General features: G+C 36.1%; 2 protein-coding genes across 7 annotated transcripts in view; one reads left to right on the top strand and one right to left on the bottom strand.

The window, feature by feature from the left end:
- The window catches only part of PPAT (phosphoribosyl pyrophosphate amidotransferase), a 42,808-nt gene that overhangs the window by 4,101 nt on the left and 20,483 nt on the right, over positions 1–18,224 (top strand). The window contains exon 2 of one of the 3 annotated variants that reach the window (XM_012441057.2): positions 17,532–17,557. The exons of the other annotated variants lie outside the window; for them this stretch is intronic. Coding sequence (XP_012296480.1) covers positions 17,532–17,557 — 26 coding nt within the window. The remainder of the gene's footprint in view (positions 1–17,531; positions 17,558–18,224) is intronic. 3 annotated transcript variants of the gene reach the window in all.
- Positions 1–18,224, bottom strand: part of PAICS (phosphoribosylaminoimidazole carboxylase and phosphoribosylaminoimidazolesuccinocarboxamide synthase) — a 50,389-nt gene that overhangs the window by 28,416 nt on the left and 3,749 nt on the right. For 3 of the 4 annotated variants that reach the window (XM_064367366.1, XM_012441051.3, XM_012441052.3), the window contains exons 2-6: positions 15,844–15,930; positions 12,872–13,306; positions 10,513–10,602; positions 2,562–2,627; positions 64–191 (exon numbers count right to left, since the gene is read on the bottom strand). In XM_064367366.1, coding sequence (XP_064223436.1) covers positions 64–191; positions 2,562–2,627; positions 10,513–10,602; positions 12,872–13,306; positions 15,844–15,930 — 806 coding nt within the window. The remainder of the gene's footprint in view (positions 1–63; positions 192–2,561; positions 2,628–10,512; positions 10,603–12,871; positions 13,307–15,843; positions 15,931–18,224) is intronic. The other variant, XM_064367377.1, reaches the window with a different exon arrangement.

The following is an 18,224-nucleotide window of genomic DNA, read 5'->3' as shown; positions in this document are numbered from 1 at the left end:
TAGGATTTGAACCTTACAATGACAAACATTTTCATACTACTTCTAAAAATTTATAAGATTTACCTGATGAAGTTGGGTTTCCTGTTTGCAGAAACATTCTGTAGAATCTTTTGGTTCTGTTATTATGCTTTGAGGAAACTGATTTGTAATGATCTCAGGAGCACTTTTCTTAAGAGATAGAGACACTGTTTCTGCAAACAGAGTACAGAACATTACCACTAGAAAGGCACTTGTGAGCATGAGAGATGCATTCAGTCAAATGTCTGTGGACCTAGTTCTCAATTAATCTTCATTTAGTTTTGTGGAGAACACAGGATTTGATTGCCAGAGAACTTATTTTGGGCTGCCAAATTAAGGCAGGGGATATCTTAACTTAATTTTGATTTTCATGTTTGATTGAAAATGGCCAAATATGTAACACTGCTATAGTGTTTTACTTTTACACTCCCTTAATCTATAACCTGTATCTAAGTCAAGTAAAGTATTTTTTGGTTTGAGGAAGTGACTTATTTTAAAAGTGTTCTTTCAGATTGTTCCAGTCTTTGATTTTGAGAGACTTCTAATTATTTTATAATTCAGTGATTCTTGATTCAAAATAAGTATTTTTGATTCTTCCATTTATAACTATTTTTTTTAAAACTTTGCTTTTGGCATTAGTCTGAAGCAGAATTTACCTGCCCCCAGAAGTCTCCAGGTACCACTGCTTGGTCATTCTGGTCAATATTGAGAAGAGCTCCTTAACATACAACCTGAAATCTAGCCCCAGGTTTTCCAGTAACACCAGTTTAATCTTGGGCAGGTGTCCTAACTTCTGAGTCTGTTTCCTCATTTGTTGGCCTAGGCTTGTGTATTGTAAGGGCTAATGCTCAAATTCAATGGGCTCAGAATGTTACTCTTGTGCGGTTAACCTTTAACCACTTCTTTCAGGAAAACTGCTAAGGGTTAATCACACAGAGTTTTATCTGATTTGCATTCATATCCAAGAGTGGAAAAATACACTTTTCAGTTCATTTGAGATTACAGGTTATAAGGGGAAGATGAATTTGTTGAACTCCTATAATGTACCTCTAAGGCACTGTGGTAGACACTGGAAATACTGTACCATACAGGGCAGATGTGGTTCCTGCCCTCGCAGAGAGGCCTCATTGGTTCAAGAGCACGGACTTCTCTATGCCTCAGTTTCCTCATCTGTAAATTGGGTATATTGATAGCACCTACATTATAGGGTTGTGGTTGGGACTAAATATGTTAAAATATGTAAAGTGCTTCCAACAGTGCCTGGATATATGCATGTCCTATGACCCTGCCTTCCATTTCTGGGTATTATACTCAACAGAAATGCATACATATGTCCATTGAGAGGCATGCAATTATTCATAAAAACTCCAATCTGGAAATAACTGGAATGCCCAACAGTGAAATAGATTTGAAAAAGTTATGGGATGTATGTTTATTTATTTATTAATTTAATATTGAGATGGGGGTCTCACTATGTTGCCCAGACTGTTCTTGAACTCCTGGGTTCAAGTGATCCTCCTGCCTCAGCCTCCCAAAGTGCTGGGATTATAGATCTGAGCCATTGACTGCACCTGGCTGGGATGTATATTTTTTATAATGGATTATTCTACAGCAATAAAAAATAACAGACTACTGAGTAAAATTGTGGGTAAATCTCATAAATAATGTTGAATGAAAGAAAAGTACATACTGTGTGAATCCCAAACTAATCTATGGTGAAAGAAGTGAGACTAATGTTTACTGGGGCTGGAAGGTGATTAATGACTGGGAGGCTTTTAGGGTGCTAGTAAGTTTTATGTGCTGAGTGGTGGGTTTGGGGTGTTTACTTTGTAAAATTTTGTTTTACTCTTCAATTTTTTTGTGTTTACTAAAAAACAATTTCATAAATTATAAATCTATAAAACACTAAAGCTGGATTATTTTAGAGATCCAGAGAAATGCAGTGATTAGCTCTGTGTTGAGGAATTAGGGTCAAAGCAAGACTGGAACTCAGGTTTTCCTGTTAACAGTATTGTGAGCATTTTCTTTCTTCTACATGGTATATTGCATTATATTATCTTTTCTGATGTCTGTGATGGATCCGTTTGGAATTACAGCTCCCATTATTAGGTTGGCTTCTGAGTTTGACTTACTTTCAGATTTAGTAAAATGTTATATTCATTATTGACTACCTTTGGGGAACTGTGGATTTTTTTCTTTTTACATCTGTTAACAATCATTGTAACAATCACTGCAAAGTACAATTTAAAGGACCACAGTAAATGAATAGTTATCTAACTCTGGGCAAGTTTTCATTTGCTTTCAGTGTTACTCTCACTCTTTTTCTTCTTTCTTCTTTTAAAATATAAAATCTAGCTCCTGCAGGAACTTTCACTCAATGAGCTATGAAAGAAATTATTTCTCAGCATTCTCTGCTCTAATACAGTTCATAAACAATATATTTAGTCTAACTTATCAAGGACAGGAATAAATATCTCTGTTGTCAGGAAAAAGCAACAAGTTTTTCACTGTGTGGAAGAACTTGGCATTTCTCAGGCTCTTACCATCTTCATGCGCTTTTCTCTTGAAGCTCAAAGTTCCTTGGCTTTTGTTATGACCTTCAAATAATTCTTAAATAAAAACACAGGAAAAGAATCATTATATGACATCATCTGAAATACATTAGTTTTCAAGCGTTCAAGTATGCTAAAATAAGAACACTGAAGCAGTTGGACAGATAAAGAATGAGTTAAGAATTAGGAATATTTTGGTACAAGGTTTAGAAAAAAGTTGAAACTTGGCTTAAATTAGATACCTATTTCTAATGATTTTTAAAGGGTCATTTGATCATACGATAGTGTTAGGATTTTATTTTTAAAGAGTTTTTTTCTTGCTAAATGAAAATGCAAAGAGGAATATCTGGATTTTTTTCTTTGTTAATGTCAATTCCAAGGTTACCATGTTTCCATTTGGCAGTTCTGAGAGTTGGTTTTCTTAGAATGCATTCAACTTCTTCATAAAATCTCATTTTTCTTTGAGGGTTATCGTTTTTTCTTTGTAAAGTGCTATATTCATATTTTAAATTTTTATATTTGGTATGATACTGTTTCCGGTCTCTGTCTATCCCAAACTGCATTCATCTTCTGGCAATTTCCTCAAATATTTTCTTGTTTCTTGTGGCCCCTTCAAGCATTTGCTTAATTTTTTCATCAGACCATATTTGTATCAATGCTCTGACCTCATTGTCACACCAGTATTTTCCAGCCTCTGTATTACTTACTGTTATAATCTGTAAATGACTTTTAGCAACTTCTAAAGGATTACCTACAAATCAACATGATCTATAATTATTCAAACATAGATAAATCGCGGATTTGAATATCATTCATTTAAAGCAACTGGAATGGCAAAAAGAACCAAGAATAACATAAGGAAACAATAATAACTTCAATATGAGTCAAAAGAAATTTTGTGTACATACTCAAACAGTATATTCTAAAAATTATAAGATAGACTGTTCCCCATTATTAGAATAATTTAGCTGCTTTTCATCATAGGTGATCTTCATTGGATATTTATGAATATGGAGAGTCCCAATGTTTACTTAATTTCTTTTAGTGAGAAGTGGATATAGACATTTTCTTTCTTCCTCTGCCATATTCTCTACCAACTCAGGTATGAGGAAGCATTTTTAGGTAATACACAATAGAGATATTCTTTATTACTACTTAAAATGGTATATACTAGATTTCACATGTCAAAATGACATTTAAAATTTACCAATTTAGACCCTGCACTGGACCCAGTGTTATTTTGGGGTGTAGTGGGGCTGTCCACCACTTCTGAAGCAATACATAAGGAGTCTTTCTCTGCCAGAAAATAAGCACAATAGCAATTTAAGTTTGATGTTTACAAAACTATAATCTACTTTTGCAATTGGAGATTATGCTGAAAAAGCAGTAGGGCTGGATTCCAGCATGAAAGCTGTAGCCTTAAAGCCCAGAACCTTTGCCATCTTTAAACATATTTCAAAATAGCCTTAACCAGGTTGTGGTGGCATGTGTCTCTAGTCTCCGCTTCTCAGAGGCTGAGGCAGGAGGATCACTTGAGTCCAGGAGATTGAGGCTGTGAGCTATTATTACACCACTGCACTCCAGCCTTGGTGACAGTGAGACCCTGTCTGAATGAATGAATGAATGGCACTGTAGGTTTATCTCCTTAAAAATCTTAGAGTATCCTGTTTTAACATCACAAAGAAGTATGCTGCACTTGGGAGTATGATGGCACTTTTAGACCCAGTTTGGTAACATTTGTTTATTGTGACACTTTAATGCTTGACTAAAAGCTCTTATGTCAGTTCTCATATGAGCCTCACTGTAACTAAGAATGATCCTTATTACAATACATATAAAGAAATAAAAGACTAAAGATTTACTGGTCTTAGCAGTTTTCACATTGAGACATTAGCGTAAGAGTTTGACCAGGTCAATTAAGACAACCAGACAGGATATAAACAGCTAAGGGAACTTAGATGCTTAGCCCAATAAATATAATATTAATTTATTCTGGTATACCAGTATATGTATAGGATGCTAACAAGTGAACTGGGGGGAAACACCACAGCAAATGATACCTTGGATTTCCGAGTGGAAACCTCTTTAATGTGTGATATAGTACTCATCCTGGCTGTACTTTCCTACATACTGGGACATTATTATTATTATTATTATTATTATTTTAAAATACTCTATGGCCTGTGGGAAAAACTTAAATTTAAAAATTGTTTACATATAAAAGATCAGAAGAAGAGAAAGAGCATTACTCTGGGATACCTTACGAAAACTACAGCCAGTAAGTGGGCATGGCAACTGATGATGTACAGCAGGGGGTGGCAGGGGGAGGGTCTGCTCCACAAAGCTTTCCAACAGTCAGTTCCTCTCATCTTAAATTCTACTAGGTTTCAATTCTGAATAATTTTTCAGGCCTTATGAAATTTTTTTTCTTTTTAAGAGATAGGCTCTCACTATGTTGCTGAGGCTGGCCTGGACCTCCTGGGCTCAAGATCTTCCTGCCTCAGCCTCCCGAATAGCTAGGACTACAGGTGCACACCACCATTCCTAGTGCCTCATGGAAATTTGAAAATGTGTTTAAGTCACTCTTGTTGGGTATAATTTTTAAAAGATGGTGAGAGAAATGTAAAATGAAGTCATGGTGGAAAACAGGTAGTTTCTCAGAATGTTTAGGCATATGCTATATGACAAGGCATTTCCACTCCTACATATAAACCCAGGAGAATTGAAAACATGTTCACATAAAAACATGTACCTGCTGTGGAAAAACAGTATGGCTGGTCCTGAAAAAATTAAAAACAAATTACCATATGATCAGCAATTCCACTTCTGGGTATATACCCAAAAGAATTGAAAGCAGGGACTCAAGCAGATATTTATACACCCACATTCATAACAGCACTATTCAAAATAGCCAAAGGCAGAAACAACCCAGATGACTATCAATGGATGAATAGATAAATAAAATGGTGTATCTATACAATGGAATATTATTTAGCCTTAAAAAGGAAGGAAATTCTGATAAATGCTACAATATGGAAGAACCTTGAAGATAAGTGAAATAAGCCAGGCACAAATGGACAAATAGTGTATGATTCCATTTCTATGGGGTACCTAGAATAGTCAAATTCACAGAGACAGAAAGGAGAATAGTGGTTACCACTAGCTAAGGACAATTGGGATAGGGGTGTTATTGTTTAACGGCTATAGAAGTTTCAGTTTGAGCCGGGCGCGGTGGCTCAAGCCTGTAATCCCAGCACTTTGGGAGGCTGAGGCGGGTGGATCACGAGGTCAAGAGATCGAGATCATCCTGGTCAACATGGTGAAACCCCGTCTCTACTAAAAATACAAAAAATTAGCTGGGCATGGTGGTGCGTGCCTGTAATCCCAGCTACTCAGGAGGCTGAGGCAGGAGAATTGCCTGAACCCAGGAGGAGGAGGTTGCAGTGAGCCGAGATCGCGCCATTGCACTCCAGCCTGGGTAACAAAAAGCGAAACTCCGTCTCAAAAAAAAAAAAAAAGAAGTTTCAGTTTGGAACAATGAAAAAGTTCTGGAGATGGAGAGGGGTGATGTTTGCACAACAATGTGAATGTGCTTATGGGTATAATGGTAAATTTTATGTGTATTTTACCAAAATGGAAAAATAATTGTTTCAGAATGTTTATAGCAACAGTATTCATAAGAGCCAGAAAATGGCAGCAACTCAAATATATGTCATCTGATGAATGGGAAAACAAAATAAGGTATATTCATAAATTGGAATATTATTCAGCCATAAAAAGGAATGGAATATTGATATATGCTACAACATGGATGAACTATGAAACAAAAGAAGCCAGACACAAAAAACTGTATATTGGAGGGTACAACTTATGTCCAGAATAGGCAAATCCATAGAAACAGAAAGTAGGTTAGTGGTTGCCAGGGTTTACTGAGGTGTGGACAAGCAGTTAAACTACTAATGAATATGGGATTTCTTTGTGGGGTGATCAAAATGTTCTAAAATGGGATACTGGCGATTATTGTATAATTGTGAATATACTAAAAACCACAGGGTTATATGCTTTAATTGGGTGAATTTGATTTTACATAAATTACATATCAAAAAAGAAGAGTTGCTGAGGTTTGAGAATAGAAAAGTAAAGACAGGTCAAGTGTACAGGTTAATGCAGTGATGACTTTGGGAAGTTACAAGGAAACTAAGGAAACATGAACTGCATTGCACCGAGCTTCCAAATCTTCCTCTGAGCCAGAGTTTTTATGATATGATTAAGTCAACCTCCAGCCTCACTCTCCTCCGTGGAGGTTGCACTGGCAGAAAGCTCCAACCCTCATCACATGGTTGGTCTTCAGTGACTAGCCTCCATCCTGAAGCTATCTGGGAACCCACCTACAATACCCTCATTAACATAACAAAGATGCTTATGTCTCTGGAAATTCCAAAGGTTGTTGATGCTTTGTGCCTGGAACAGGAGACCAAAACTAGATATATTCTTTATTATGCCACAGCTTCTTAAAAGTTTATTGAATATTATCAACAGTACAAATTAGAAAAATCATGCCTTCATAATTAACAAGTTGCCTATATTTAAGTTTAGCAGCATACCTATGTCTGAGCTTTCTTTTTTCATTTATAAGTCTTGGGTTTTCTGAAGTTTTAGAAATCAGTTGTTCTCTATCTGGATCTACTATTAGATTAAAATGAAAAGTTCTCAGTAATATTGTGTCTCATATGACTAAAGTACGTTAATTTATGTAACAATTTTCCTGCTAAGATTATACAAATTATAATGCATGCAAAATATATAAAAGTGTTTAAATATTCCATGTTTAAGGAAAATTATTTCCAATTTCTTTCTTTTGGAAGAGATAAATGAATTTGAAGAAAACGTAATTCCTGGCATACCCTTTGAGATGCTAACAGTAGGTTCCTTAATGCCCCCTGCTGGCCATCTCATTGTGAATTTTTTGAATTATGGAAATAGTATAAGATTTTAATTTTGGAAATACGTTTTATTACAACCAAAAGAAAAATGGGCATTTTTAGGGTTATTCTTAGGTAAACATTGAGGTATTTCACTTGTGATTTTTAGGCTCAAGATCAGTGTGACCTCCTCTAGTAGGCTATATTTTACTACCATGGAACTTCGGTGCTTATTTTAGTGTGCCTGGCTCCACTCCTCTGATCTAAAATGGTTTAACTGTGACCGTCCTATACTAGAAAGCAGTGGCTTGTGAGAATGCACAGATAAAGAGGCATTCCATCTCATATAAATGGCAGTGATATTGGAGATGAATTAAGTCAATTTTGTTTCTCTGACTCAGAAGAGACAGGTAGGTGATAAGATTGTCAAACACAAATTTTGTCTTTTGGCAGAGTCCTTTCTCCTTTGATAACTTCTTGATTCCTTTTTTTTTTTTTTTTTTTTAAATTCTCCTGGCAACTTTCATTTAGTCTTGATTCCTTTTATCCTCTCTTGCTTGTGCCTCAGACCGGGGAGGAAAATCAATTATGTTTTAGATCCAAAGAACTAGTTAATTCAGTTTTCTTGGGCCATTTCTTTTTACTTAATGTAGTAGGAATAGTCTGGAGAGTCTATGATTCTTCTCCGTGATTAATTTCCTTCATATTCCATTAGTCATTAATTTTTAAGTGATAATTTATTGGCATTAGCAATTTTTTTTCCCTGAATGGAATCAAATTGAAACTTCTGTGTTAATCAGACCTCTGCTGGTCCAAGCATGAGAACCTAGCTCTGGCTTCCAGTGCTTAAGAATCGTCGAAAAGTACGGGTGCCTGAACTGACACCAACCTATTGGATCTAAATTTCCAGAAGTTCCAAATTGGGAACCGATCTAGATATTCAGAATCCAAGGGGTCTACAGCTCTAGCTGGATTTTCATTTGAAGGAAGGAGAAGCTTATAGCTTATAGCCTACATTTGAGATAGCAAAAAGAATACTTTTGGGGGACCAGATTTTTGGCCAGATGTCAAAGTTAACAGTATGGAGCTATTAATAATAGCAACTCCAATTTCAAAATTTCATCAGTGAAATAAATAAAAATGAAGTGACCTCTGTTTTTACATGTAAATACATGTTGTTGTTTTAAACAAAGACTATTTCATGTGAATTTTTTTCCCTGAAGATAAATAATCCATAGTTTTATACCTCAATACTACATTCTACATTCTTCCTAATAGGAGAGTGGCAATTTGTGAATCAATAGGTATCTATTGCAGGTGTACCTAAAATCCTTGCCTGTTGAAGTTTTTTTTCATATGTATTTAGCTGCTGAGATTCTTGTGGATTTATATCTTTGCTTTGTATTTTCATGTGACAGTTTAATATAATTTCTAGAATAACTATTTGTCCTGTTTCATATTTTCTAAATATATTCCAAATATTTCATATTTGGCATGTTTAAAAAAAAAAAACCTTGTACTTCTGACTTGATCTTTTCCTTTTACATATAAAAAATTATCGACTGGGCGCAGTGGCTCATGCCTGTAATCTCAGCACTTTGGGAAGCCAAGGAGGGCGGATCACGAGATCAGGAGATCGAGATCATCCTAGCCACCATGGTGAAACCCCGTCTCTACTAAAAATACAAAAAAATTAGCTGGGCGTGGTGGCGCACGCCTGTAGTCCCAGCTACTCCGGAGGCTGAGGCAGGAGAATTGCTTGAACCCAGGAGACGGAGATCACGCCACTGCACTACAGCCTAGGCGACAGTGCGAGATTCCGTCTCAAAAAAAAAAGAAAAAAAAATTATCTTGATGTTGTACTTAAGTTTCCAGAGGACTAACAAGCTAAAATCTTCTTAATACTACAGCTCTTAACTTTTAAAATCTTTTTTTCTTATTAAACAGTGTAGTAATCTGATTTTCTTCCTATTTTTAATTTTATTTTATTTTCTTCCTATTTTTAATCTTATTTTTATGGGTTAAAAAAAAAATAGAGATGGGTTCTTGCTGTGTTGCCCAGGCTAGATTCAAACTCCTGGGCTCAAGTGATGCTTCAATCTTAGCATCTCAAGAAGCTGGAATTATACAGGCGAGCACCACTGCACCTGGCATAATTAGATTTTTAACTCTTAATGACAAAAGTCATTGCTGTGAAACTAAAGAATCTGTCCTATCTGGTAAATCAAACAAATAAGTTTGCCAGGAGTATAGGAAAATTTTATTAACTAGTTTGTTGAATTAACATTGAGCTTTACTCTTTGTAAGGTTATATGAAGCTTTGGACTGAAAGGCTAGGTACACGTCTTTTTAATAGATAAGCTTCAGCTTGGAGGCTTGGTAATCTCCTCCCCAGTGTGGGTTTGTGTAGAAGACGTAAACTATCAGCAAGCACACAATCTCACCTCCACACCCTTAGTGCCATATACCAGAGGGTAATGGTTCTCAAACTTGCTTGCATCATTATCACCTGGAAGACTTGTTAAAACAGATTGCTAGGCCCCAACACCAAAGTTTCTGATTCTGGATGGGGCCCAAGAATTTGCCTTTTAAATAGGTTCTCAGTTAATGCTGATGCTGCTACACTTGGAGAAAAACAGCCATGGGGAACATTACTTCCATTAATTATTTTCACCTTCCATTTATGTGTTTTGAGTTGTGATCCAGCAGTAATTCATACAATGTTATAACATAATTTCTTAGGTATGGTAGCATCTATTAATATATAGATATGAAATCTAAAACCCACCATGAGGCACCACTCTCATGACCTCATTGATGGAAAGCTAGTTATCCTTCAAAGGCCCTGTCTCCCAGTATATCACATTGGGGGTCAAGGCTTCAACATATGAATATTGGTGGGAGGAACACAGCTCAGGCCATAGCAGTGTCTGTCTTATAATAGCATTTTATGTATCTATTTTGTCACATACAAAAACAAAACAAACAAAAACCAAATAAAAATCAGAATATTCTTTTACCTGTGTCAGGACTTTGTTTTGTATCTGTATCTCTTATGTCTTCTGACTTATTACTGACCGAATCACCTTCAGCTACATCTCCAGCAATGGCTGTATGAACATAAGGGGATATATATATCAGCTTTTTAAATGTACTTCAGAATCATGTTTTATTTATTTAGATTATTTATTTGTTTGTTTTTGAGGTGGAGTTGCCCAGTTACACTCTGTTGCCCAGGCTGTAGTGCAGTGGTGCAATCTCAGCTTACTGCAGCCTCTGCCTCCCAGGTTCCAGGGATTCTCATGCCTCAGCCTCCCGAGTAGCTGGGATTACAGGCATGCGCCACCACGCCTAGCTAATTTTTTTGTGCATTTTTTAGTAGAGATGGGGTTTTGCCATGCTGGCCAGGCTGGTCTCCAGCTTCTGGCCTCAAGTGATCCACCCACCTCGGCGTTTATAGGCGTGAGCCACAGCTCCAGGCCCGGAATCATGCTTTAAATCCTAATGTAGTATTTTCATTTATAAAGGGACTCTAATACTAAATATTTGCTTTTCCATAGGTTAGATTCCCTACCCTTAAGCATCTTTTTGTCACTGTAAATATTGGGTATGTATCTAGTCTCTAACTAGATCTTCTGACATAACTAATGGAATCATCTTTAGCTGCATCTTCAGCAATGACTGAAGATACCATGTCCCTGCTGTTGGGTTGCTTTATCTGTAGTCATCTTACTAGGGGAAATGTATAGTTCTCTAGCAGACCAGTTTCTTTCTTGTCCACCAGTGAAATATTTTGAAATTTCTCACCAGCATTTCCATTCTTAACTGTCTATTCCCTGGACACACACTCTCATCATTTAAGCCAGATAATAGAATCTGGAGACACTGTGGTTAGTAGAGGTCTTTAAGACCATCTTGGTCACTCTTTCCCATTTTGGAGTTAGGTCTAGAGCAGCGGTCTCCAGCGTTTTTTGGCACCAGGGACTGGTTTCATGGAAGACAATTTTTCCATGAACCAGGGAGTGCAGGGGCTGTGGTTTGGGGATGATTCAAATGCATTACATTTATTGTGCACTTTATTTCTATTATTATGACATTATAATATATAATAAAATAATTATACAAATCTCTAGAATCAATGGGAGCTCTGAGCTTGTTTTCCTGAAACTAGATGGTCTCATCTGGGAGTGATGGGAGGCAGTGACAGATCATCAGGCATTAGATTCTCATAAGGAACAGAGAACCTAGATCCCTCTCTTGCACAGTTCACAACAGTCTTCGCTTCTCCAGTGTTCTAATCTAATGTGAGAATTTGATGTTGCTGTTGATCCGACAGGAGGCGACACTCAGGTAGTAATATGCATGATGGGGAGTGTCTGTAAATACAGATGAAGTTCACCCACCACTCACCTCTGGCTGTGCAGCCCAGTTTGTAACAGGCCACGGACCGGTATCGGTCCGGGTTTGGGGACCCCTGGTCCAGAGGAGACATTTGGTTACTTGAGGTTCCACAGAGCCTTAGAACTTTGATTTCCTGAATCCTGGTCTACAACTTGTTCAGTTTATTTCATGCTATCATGTCTTTGTGTGTATGTACTGTATCTCAATCCTTTGGTTTAAATATATTTTAAAGACATTTATGATGGGTCCCAGAGAAACTTACTACTTCTAAGAAAGTCTCATGTATTTTATAGTTTTCTAAGTTCTTCAGTGCCCTTTTTCTATTCTACTCAGTTTTACCACAATTAGTATGAAAATTTACTTTAACTTCTGCCATCTGGGTTTGCATATTTGCTTTATTAAAATTGATCTATTTTAAACTTTATTTGGGGAATCCAGTTTTATTTCTTCCTTTTAGTATATACTGTTTCTGTTCTGGGGGAGATCAAATATGTGCTAAATCTGTTGCATAGTAAATTCAGCTAGCTCGTCAAATAGCATGTAATGAAACCTACATAACTTACATATATAATATTCTTCTTATGCTACTGAACATTCTCAATACAGGTTGAACATCTCTAATCTGAAATCTGAAATGCTACAAAATCTGAAACATTTTGAGCACCAACATGATACCACATGTGGAAAATCATACACTTGACCTCATGTGATGGGTACAGTCCAAACTTTGTTTCATGCACAAAATTTTTAAAAATACTGCATAACATTAGCTTCAAGCTATATATATGAAACACACATGAATTACATGTTTGGACTTGGGTGTCCTTTCTAAGATACCTCACTACGTATATGCAAATATTCTAAAATCTGAAAAAATTCTAAATCTAAAACACTTCTGATCCTAGGCATTTTGGAAAAGGGATCCTTGAACCTGTATGATGTAACATGATGTTAAGATTACTTTCTTCACCTTCCTACCTGTCTGGTCCTCTCCCATTTTTATGTTGGCACATTCTGTGACAGGTTCTCCATCTTGGGATTCCTGGTCTTGTGATTTTTCTGTTTTATTGTGTCCCAGAATGGCATCCAACTCAGTAAAAAATTTCATACTCTTAGTCATGCCTAGGTCTTGTGCTGTTCTTACGATCTTATATTCATGTTTTAGGTTTTTGTACTTTGTTCTGCATTGCTTCCAGTCTCTCTCTATTCCAAATTTCTGAAGCTTGGCAGCAATTTGTTCAAATATCCTTTTATTTCTCACTGTTCCCTCTAGTTGTCGTTGTATGCTTTTATCAGACCAGATGTCTATTAGAGCCCTGACTTCTGGTACAGTCCAGTGCTTTCCTCCTTCATTTGCTACAGTTGGGATAAAAGTTGTGTTATTAGAGGGTTCCAATACTGACGTAGAGATACCTGCATTAGGCGGAGAGGTAAAAGAAATATGTATTATATACATCAGCAAGGTAAATAATTGGATGCAACATTATTAAAGAAAGCAATTTCCTCCATAGGAGATGGAGTAACAAATCATAGCTTAGCTTTTCTGTTAAACAGTGGGGAAACAAAATACAGAACCTAAGTCTGTTCATTATTATGCCAGTTACTGGCTTTAATAAAGTTGTGTTTTTTTAGTCACATTTTGATCATCTTTCCTTCATACCATTTCTTTCTCTTCCATACCACTCCTTTAGTATATAGGGTATATATCAGTGTATAGTGAAAGTTCAGTATATAAATATGTAGTATTTACTGTAGAAAGTAATCATTATATAAGAAAATGGCTCATTGTAGATAATTTGTTTTGAAATAGGACAGGTACAAACAATTTAACTCCTTCCTTTTTTCTTTATCTTATGATTTCCTTTGGCTATATATCAGTCTACTGGGAAGCATTTAAAAACCACCACTCTGGTACCTGCCTCATCCCTCGTCCCCAGATAGTGAATCTAATGTGTAGTCAGGGTTGAGAACTGAGGCTACTCATGAGTTGAGGGCTTGGAAGAGTCACACAGAACAGTGTAACTCTGTTCTTCAGTGCTTATGCCTTGGAAAATTAAAGAAACTAAAGCCATTTTAAATGAAGTATGTTCTTTTAATGGTAGGGAAATATGTCAGAAATTTTATAATGCCTTGCTCCTAGGCAGTATGTCTCCACTTAGTTATAAATCCTTTAATATGCCATGCTGTGTATTAGGTTTCTGGCACAGTTTTACACTTCATTTACATTCCTGACAGTACTTGACATTATATTGTAGATATTTTGAACAACCACATTATCTTGTGTTTTTCTCAGATTTCATGTTCATAAAATAAGTAGGTTCATTTTTTGAATTACAAAATTACAAGCATATTAACTTTGGTTTTTTTTGTTTGTTTGTTTTTTGTTTTTTTTTGAGACAGGGTTTCAAATTGGATGCAATATTATTAAAGAAGAGAATTTTTGGCTGGGCATGGTGGCTTAGGCCTGTAGTCCCAGCACTTTTGGAGGCCAAGGCAGGTAGATCACCTGAGCTCAGGAGTTGGAGACCATCCTGGGCAACAGGGTGAAACCTATCTCTACAAAAAATGCAAATTAGCCATTCAGGAGGCTGAGGTGAGAGGATTGCTGGAGCCCGGGAGGTGGAGGTTGCAGTGGGCCGAGAATATGCCACTACACTCCAACCTGGGCGAAAGAGTGAGACCGTGTCTCAAAATAAGATAAAATAAAATAAATTTTTTTAAAAAAAGAAAGTAATTTTCTTTCACCAAGGCTAGAGTGTAGTGGTGAGATCACAGCTCATTGCAGCCTGAAACTCCCAGGCTCAAGCGAGCTTCCAGAGTAGCTGGGACGACAGGCACACGCTACCATACCTGACATTAACATTTTGTTTGCATTAAAAATAATCTTGAAGATTAATCATAATTTATTTTGTTTCTTTTTTTCCCTGAGACTCTGTTGCACAAGCTGGAGTGCAGTAGCACAGTCATGGCTCACTGCAGCCTTGAACTTCTGGGCTCAAATGAGCCTCCTGCCTCAGCCTCACAAGTAGCTGGGACTACAGGCATGAGCCACTGCACCTGGTCTATTTTTAACACTTTTTATAGGCATGGGGGTCTCACTATGTTGCCCAGGCTGGTCTCAAACTCCCGGCCTCAAGCGATCCCCGACCTTGGCCTCCCAAAGTATTGGGGTTACAGATGTGAGTCACTGTGCTTGGCCATAATTTAAAATTAAATATTACAATTAATGGTTCAGTAATATTTAATTGAGTTTAGGTTTTGGCCCCCATCATTGAAATGGTATTGTAATTAATATCTTTTGTCAGGTTCACTAAAGAAGTAGTTTAGATCCCAGCATCTATAATGAGTTTAAGTCATTGAAAAAAAAACTTGATAGCATTTACTTGGGATATTTTGTGGTGTATTTAATGTCTTTGCTTTGAAATGCTTTTCTGAATTTTTTTTTTCTTACTTGGGTGACAAGTAAGTTTTTCTATTATTTGAGTTAGAAGTAAAGTTTTTGCTTCTAGCTTCAATACGAAATTAGAAGCAAAGACGAATTTACATTGAATTTAATTCGTTGGGTGATTAAAATTATCTTTGATCTGGTTGTGGCTCTGATGTTTACTTTCAAACATAAAATTCTGTTTGTCTTAATCCCTTGCCTCAACACTAAAGTAATCATGCTCATTACTATGTGTAAGTTTAGCCATCAGATTTCTTATAATATTTAAAGAGTAAAGTTTAGAAATTAGAGAACCAATATTTCTAGGAAACTTAAATTTGGTAAAGAAATAATTTGCTTTAGAAATAATTTTTTTCAGTATGGGTTGGTAAAAAGGGAGGAAAACATACATTAATTCTGAGTGTTTCTTCCAGGAAAAATTGTTCATTTTCTCAGATTAGAAACCAATCTTATCTTCCAGTTTGAAATTAGATCAACTTCACTCTATTTCACCCATATACTGTACCTAGTTCCATTGGTCTGACATGAGAAACCAAAAGTAAAGGATTTCCTGAGACGTCTTCCTTATCTTCTGATGCAATTGACATTTTACCTGGAAATATAACAGAATTCCCCTTAGAAATAACATGACTCATAATGTTAATAGCTTTAGCTAATTGTGATCATATTCTTGAAAATAGATTTGTGATAGACATTTTGTAACAGAGTTGTATAATATGGTTTAAATATTTATGTATTTAAAGAGAAATCTAATTTTTTCCATCCCATTGACATAGTCTATTTTGGGCTTCTACTAGAATTGTTTGATAATTCTGTAAGTTTTTAGAGATGGTTGTAGTTAATTTTCAAGTTAAATTACATTTTTAAAATGTGGCATTTTAGGCCAGGCGCGGTGGCTTACGCCTATAATCCCAGCACTTTGGGAGGCCGAGACGGGTGGATCACGAGGTCAAGAGATCGAGACCATCCTGGTCAACAAGGTGATACCTCATCTCTACTAAAAATACAAAAATTAGCTGGGCATGGTGGTGCGCGCCTGTAATCCCAGCTACTCTAGAGGCTGAGGCAGGAGAATTGCTTGAACCCAGGAGGCGGAGGTTGCGGTGAGCCGAGATCGCGCCATTGCACTCCAGTCTGGGTAACAACAGCGAAACTCCGTCTCAAGAAAAAAATAAAATAAAATAAAATGTGCCATTTTATTTTTAATTGTATCTTGGGTGCTTTAACAGAGTAGGCACTTGCTAAATAATACCAGTAGTGTAAAAGAGGGGTCCTGCAATGAGATAGATAATTAGAAAATGCAGTTTTATTGGTGCATATAATCAAATAGCTTAGAGTTCATAAGTACCTTATGTAATTTGATTGAAACATACTAATTTTCAAGAAGTTAATGTAAATTATATTTAAATAGACTAAGGAATATGTCATTTAAAAGAACCATGGCAACCATAAAAAATGAAGTCCTTCTTTGATTTCCTTGTTTTATGGTTTGGATGCTTTTATATAGGCTTTCATAAAATGAGGCTACTTTTAAAAGTGATCAATAGGCTGGGTGCGGTGGCTCACGCCTGTAATCCTAGCACTTTGGGAGGCCGAGGTGGGTGGATCACCTGAAGTCAGGAGTTCAAGACCAGCCTGGCCATCATGGTGAAACCCCATCTTAAAAAAAATATATATATATATGAATTTATATTGAATTTATATTTACATGATTGAACCCAATCATGTAAGTTGGGTTCCTTTCTAAGATGTACTTCATCCTCCTCATTTGATCACTTTAAAATATATATATATATATCTTCATCCTCCTCATTTGATCACTTTAAAATATATATATATATATATATATATATATATATATTTTAAAGTGATCAAATGAGGAGGATGAAGTACATCTTAGAAAGGAACCCAACTTACATGATTTTCAACTCAATTGACACATGAGGATGAATTATAATTACAGTGAAGTTGCAGACTAACCGGATGGTGGATAAGTATCTTTCGATTGCTTTTTGTAATGTTTCAATTAAAAATTTACTCATCTCATTAGTCATCTCAATTCCAAATGTTTTTCCATTTCTGTTTCACTGAATAACAAAAGTAGCATTGTATTTTGCATTAATAGATCACATTAGTGTGATTTTAATGGTATAAACATTCATTTAAAATCATGATTCTCCGTTATGTTTACAGGCATTCCCATTGAAGAAAAAGAAAAGGTAGGCTATTTATCATCTTAAAAAGTCTATTAGGGTTTCTATGTTAAAGTAGGAAAACATGAAAAATAAACATAAGTACAAGAAGACCTCACGGCTTTCAATATTTTTATAAACTCATAAGGTAAAAATTTTCAAAAATTTTAAACCAGGTTTTATAATTGCATGAGGCTAAAATGTAGTTGAGGAATGTTTTAGATTTGGTTGAAAATAGGGAAAATTAAAATCTGGAGTTATGTAAGAATTATCTTACAGAAACAGGGGAAAATGCTAATATGCTCAGGTTATTTAACACCCGAGCTTGACTATGACAGCAGTGAAAAAGGCAAGGTTTTTCTTCTCTTACCTGGTTTAAAGTCTAGATTTACCACCATAGAAAAGAGTCTTGGACCAAACATACGGATGATAGCGAAACAGAAAAGCTCTCTCTCCAACCTCTTCAGAGAATTTTTTCTTAAGTTGCTTATTCTGTAGCATGAATCCTAAAACTGTAGGCAGAGGCTCTGGGGATTTTAAACTGAAACACTTAAATCATTACTTGCAGTGCATTTGTATAAAATAAGAGGAGTGAAATGGAGGGGAAACTTGACCACTGAAGAAATGTGGCTTGGCAGCATAGACCAAAGGAATCCTGAGGCTGAGGATGATCAAATTTAGCAGAACATGAAGC

The sequence above is a fragment of the Aotus nancymaae genome, unplaced genomic scaffold (assembly GCF_030222135.1).
Source record: "Aotus nancymaae isolate 86718 unplaced genomic scaffold, 86718_ANA_hifiasm-v0.15.2.pri h1tg000006l, whole genome shotgun sequence".
NCBI classification, from domain to species: Eukaryota; Metazoa; Chordata; class Mammalia; order Primates; family Aotidae; genus Aotus; species Aotus nancymaae.
Note: the sequence above shows the minus strand (reverse complement) of the source record. Positions and strands in the feature narration are given on the sequence as shown.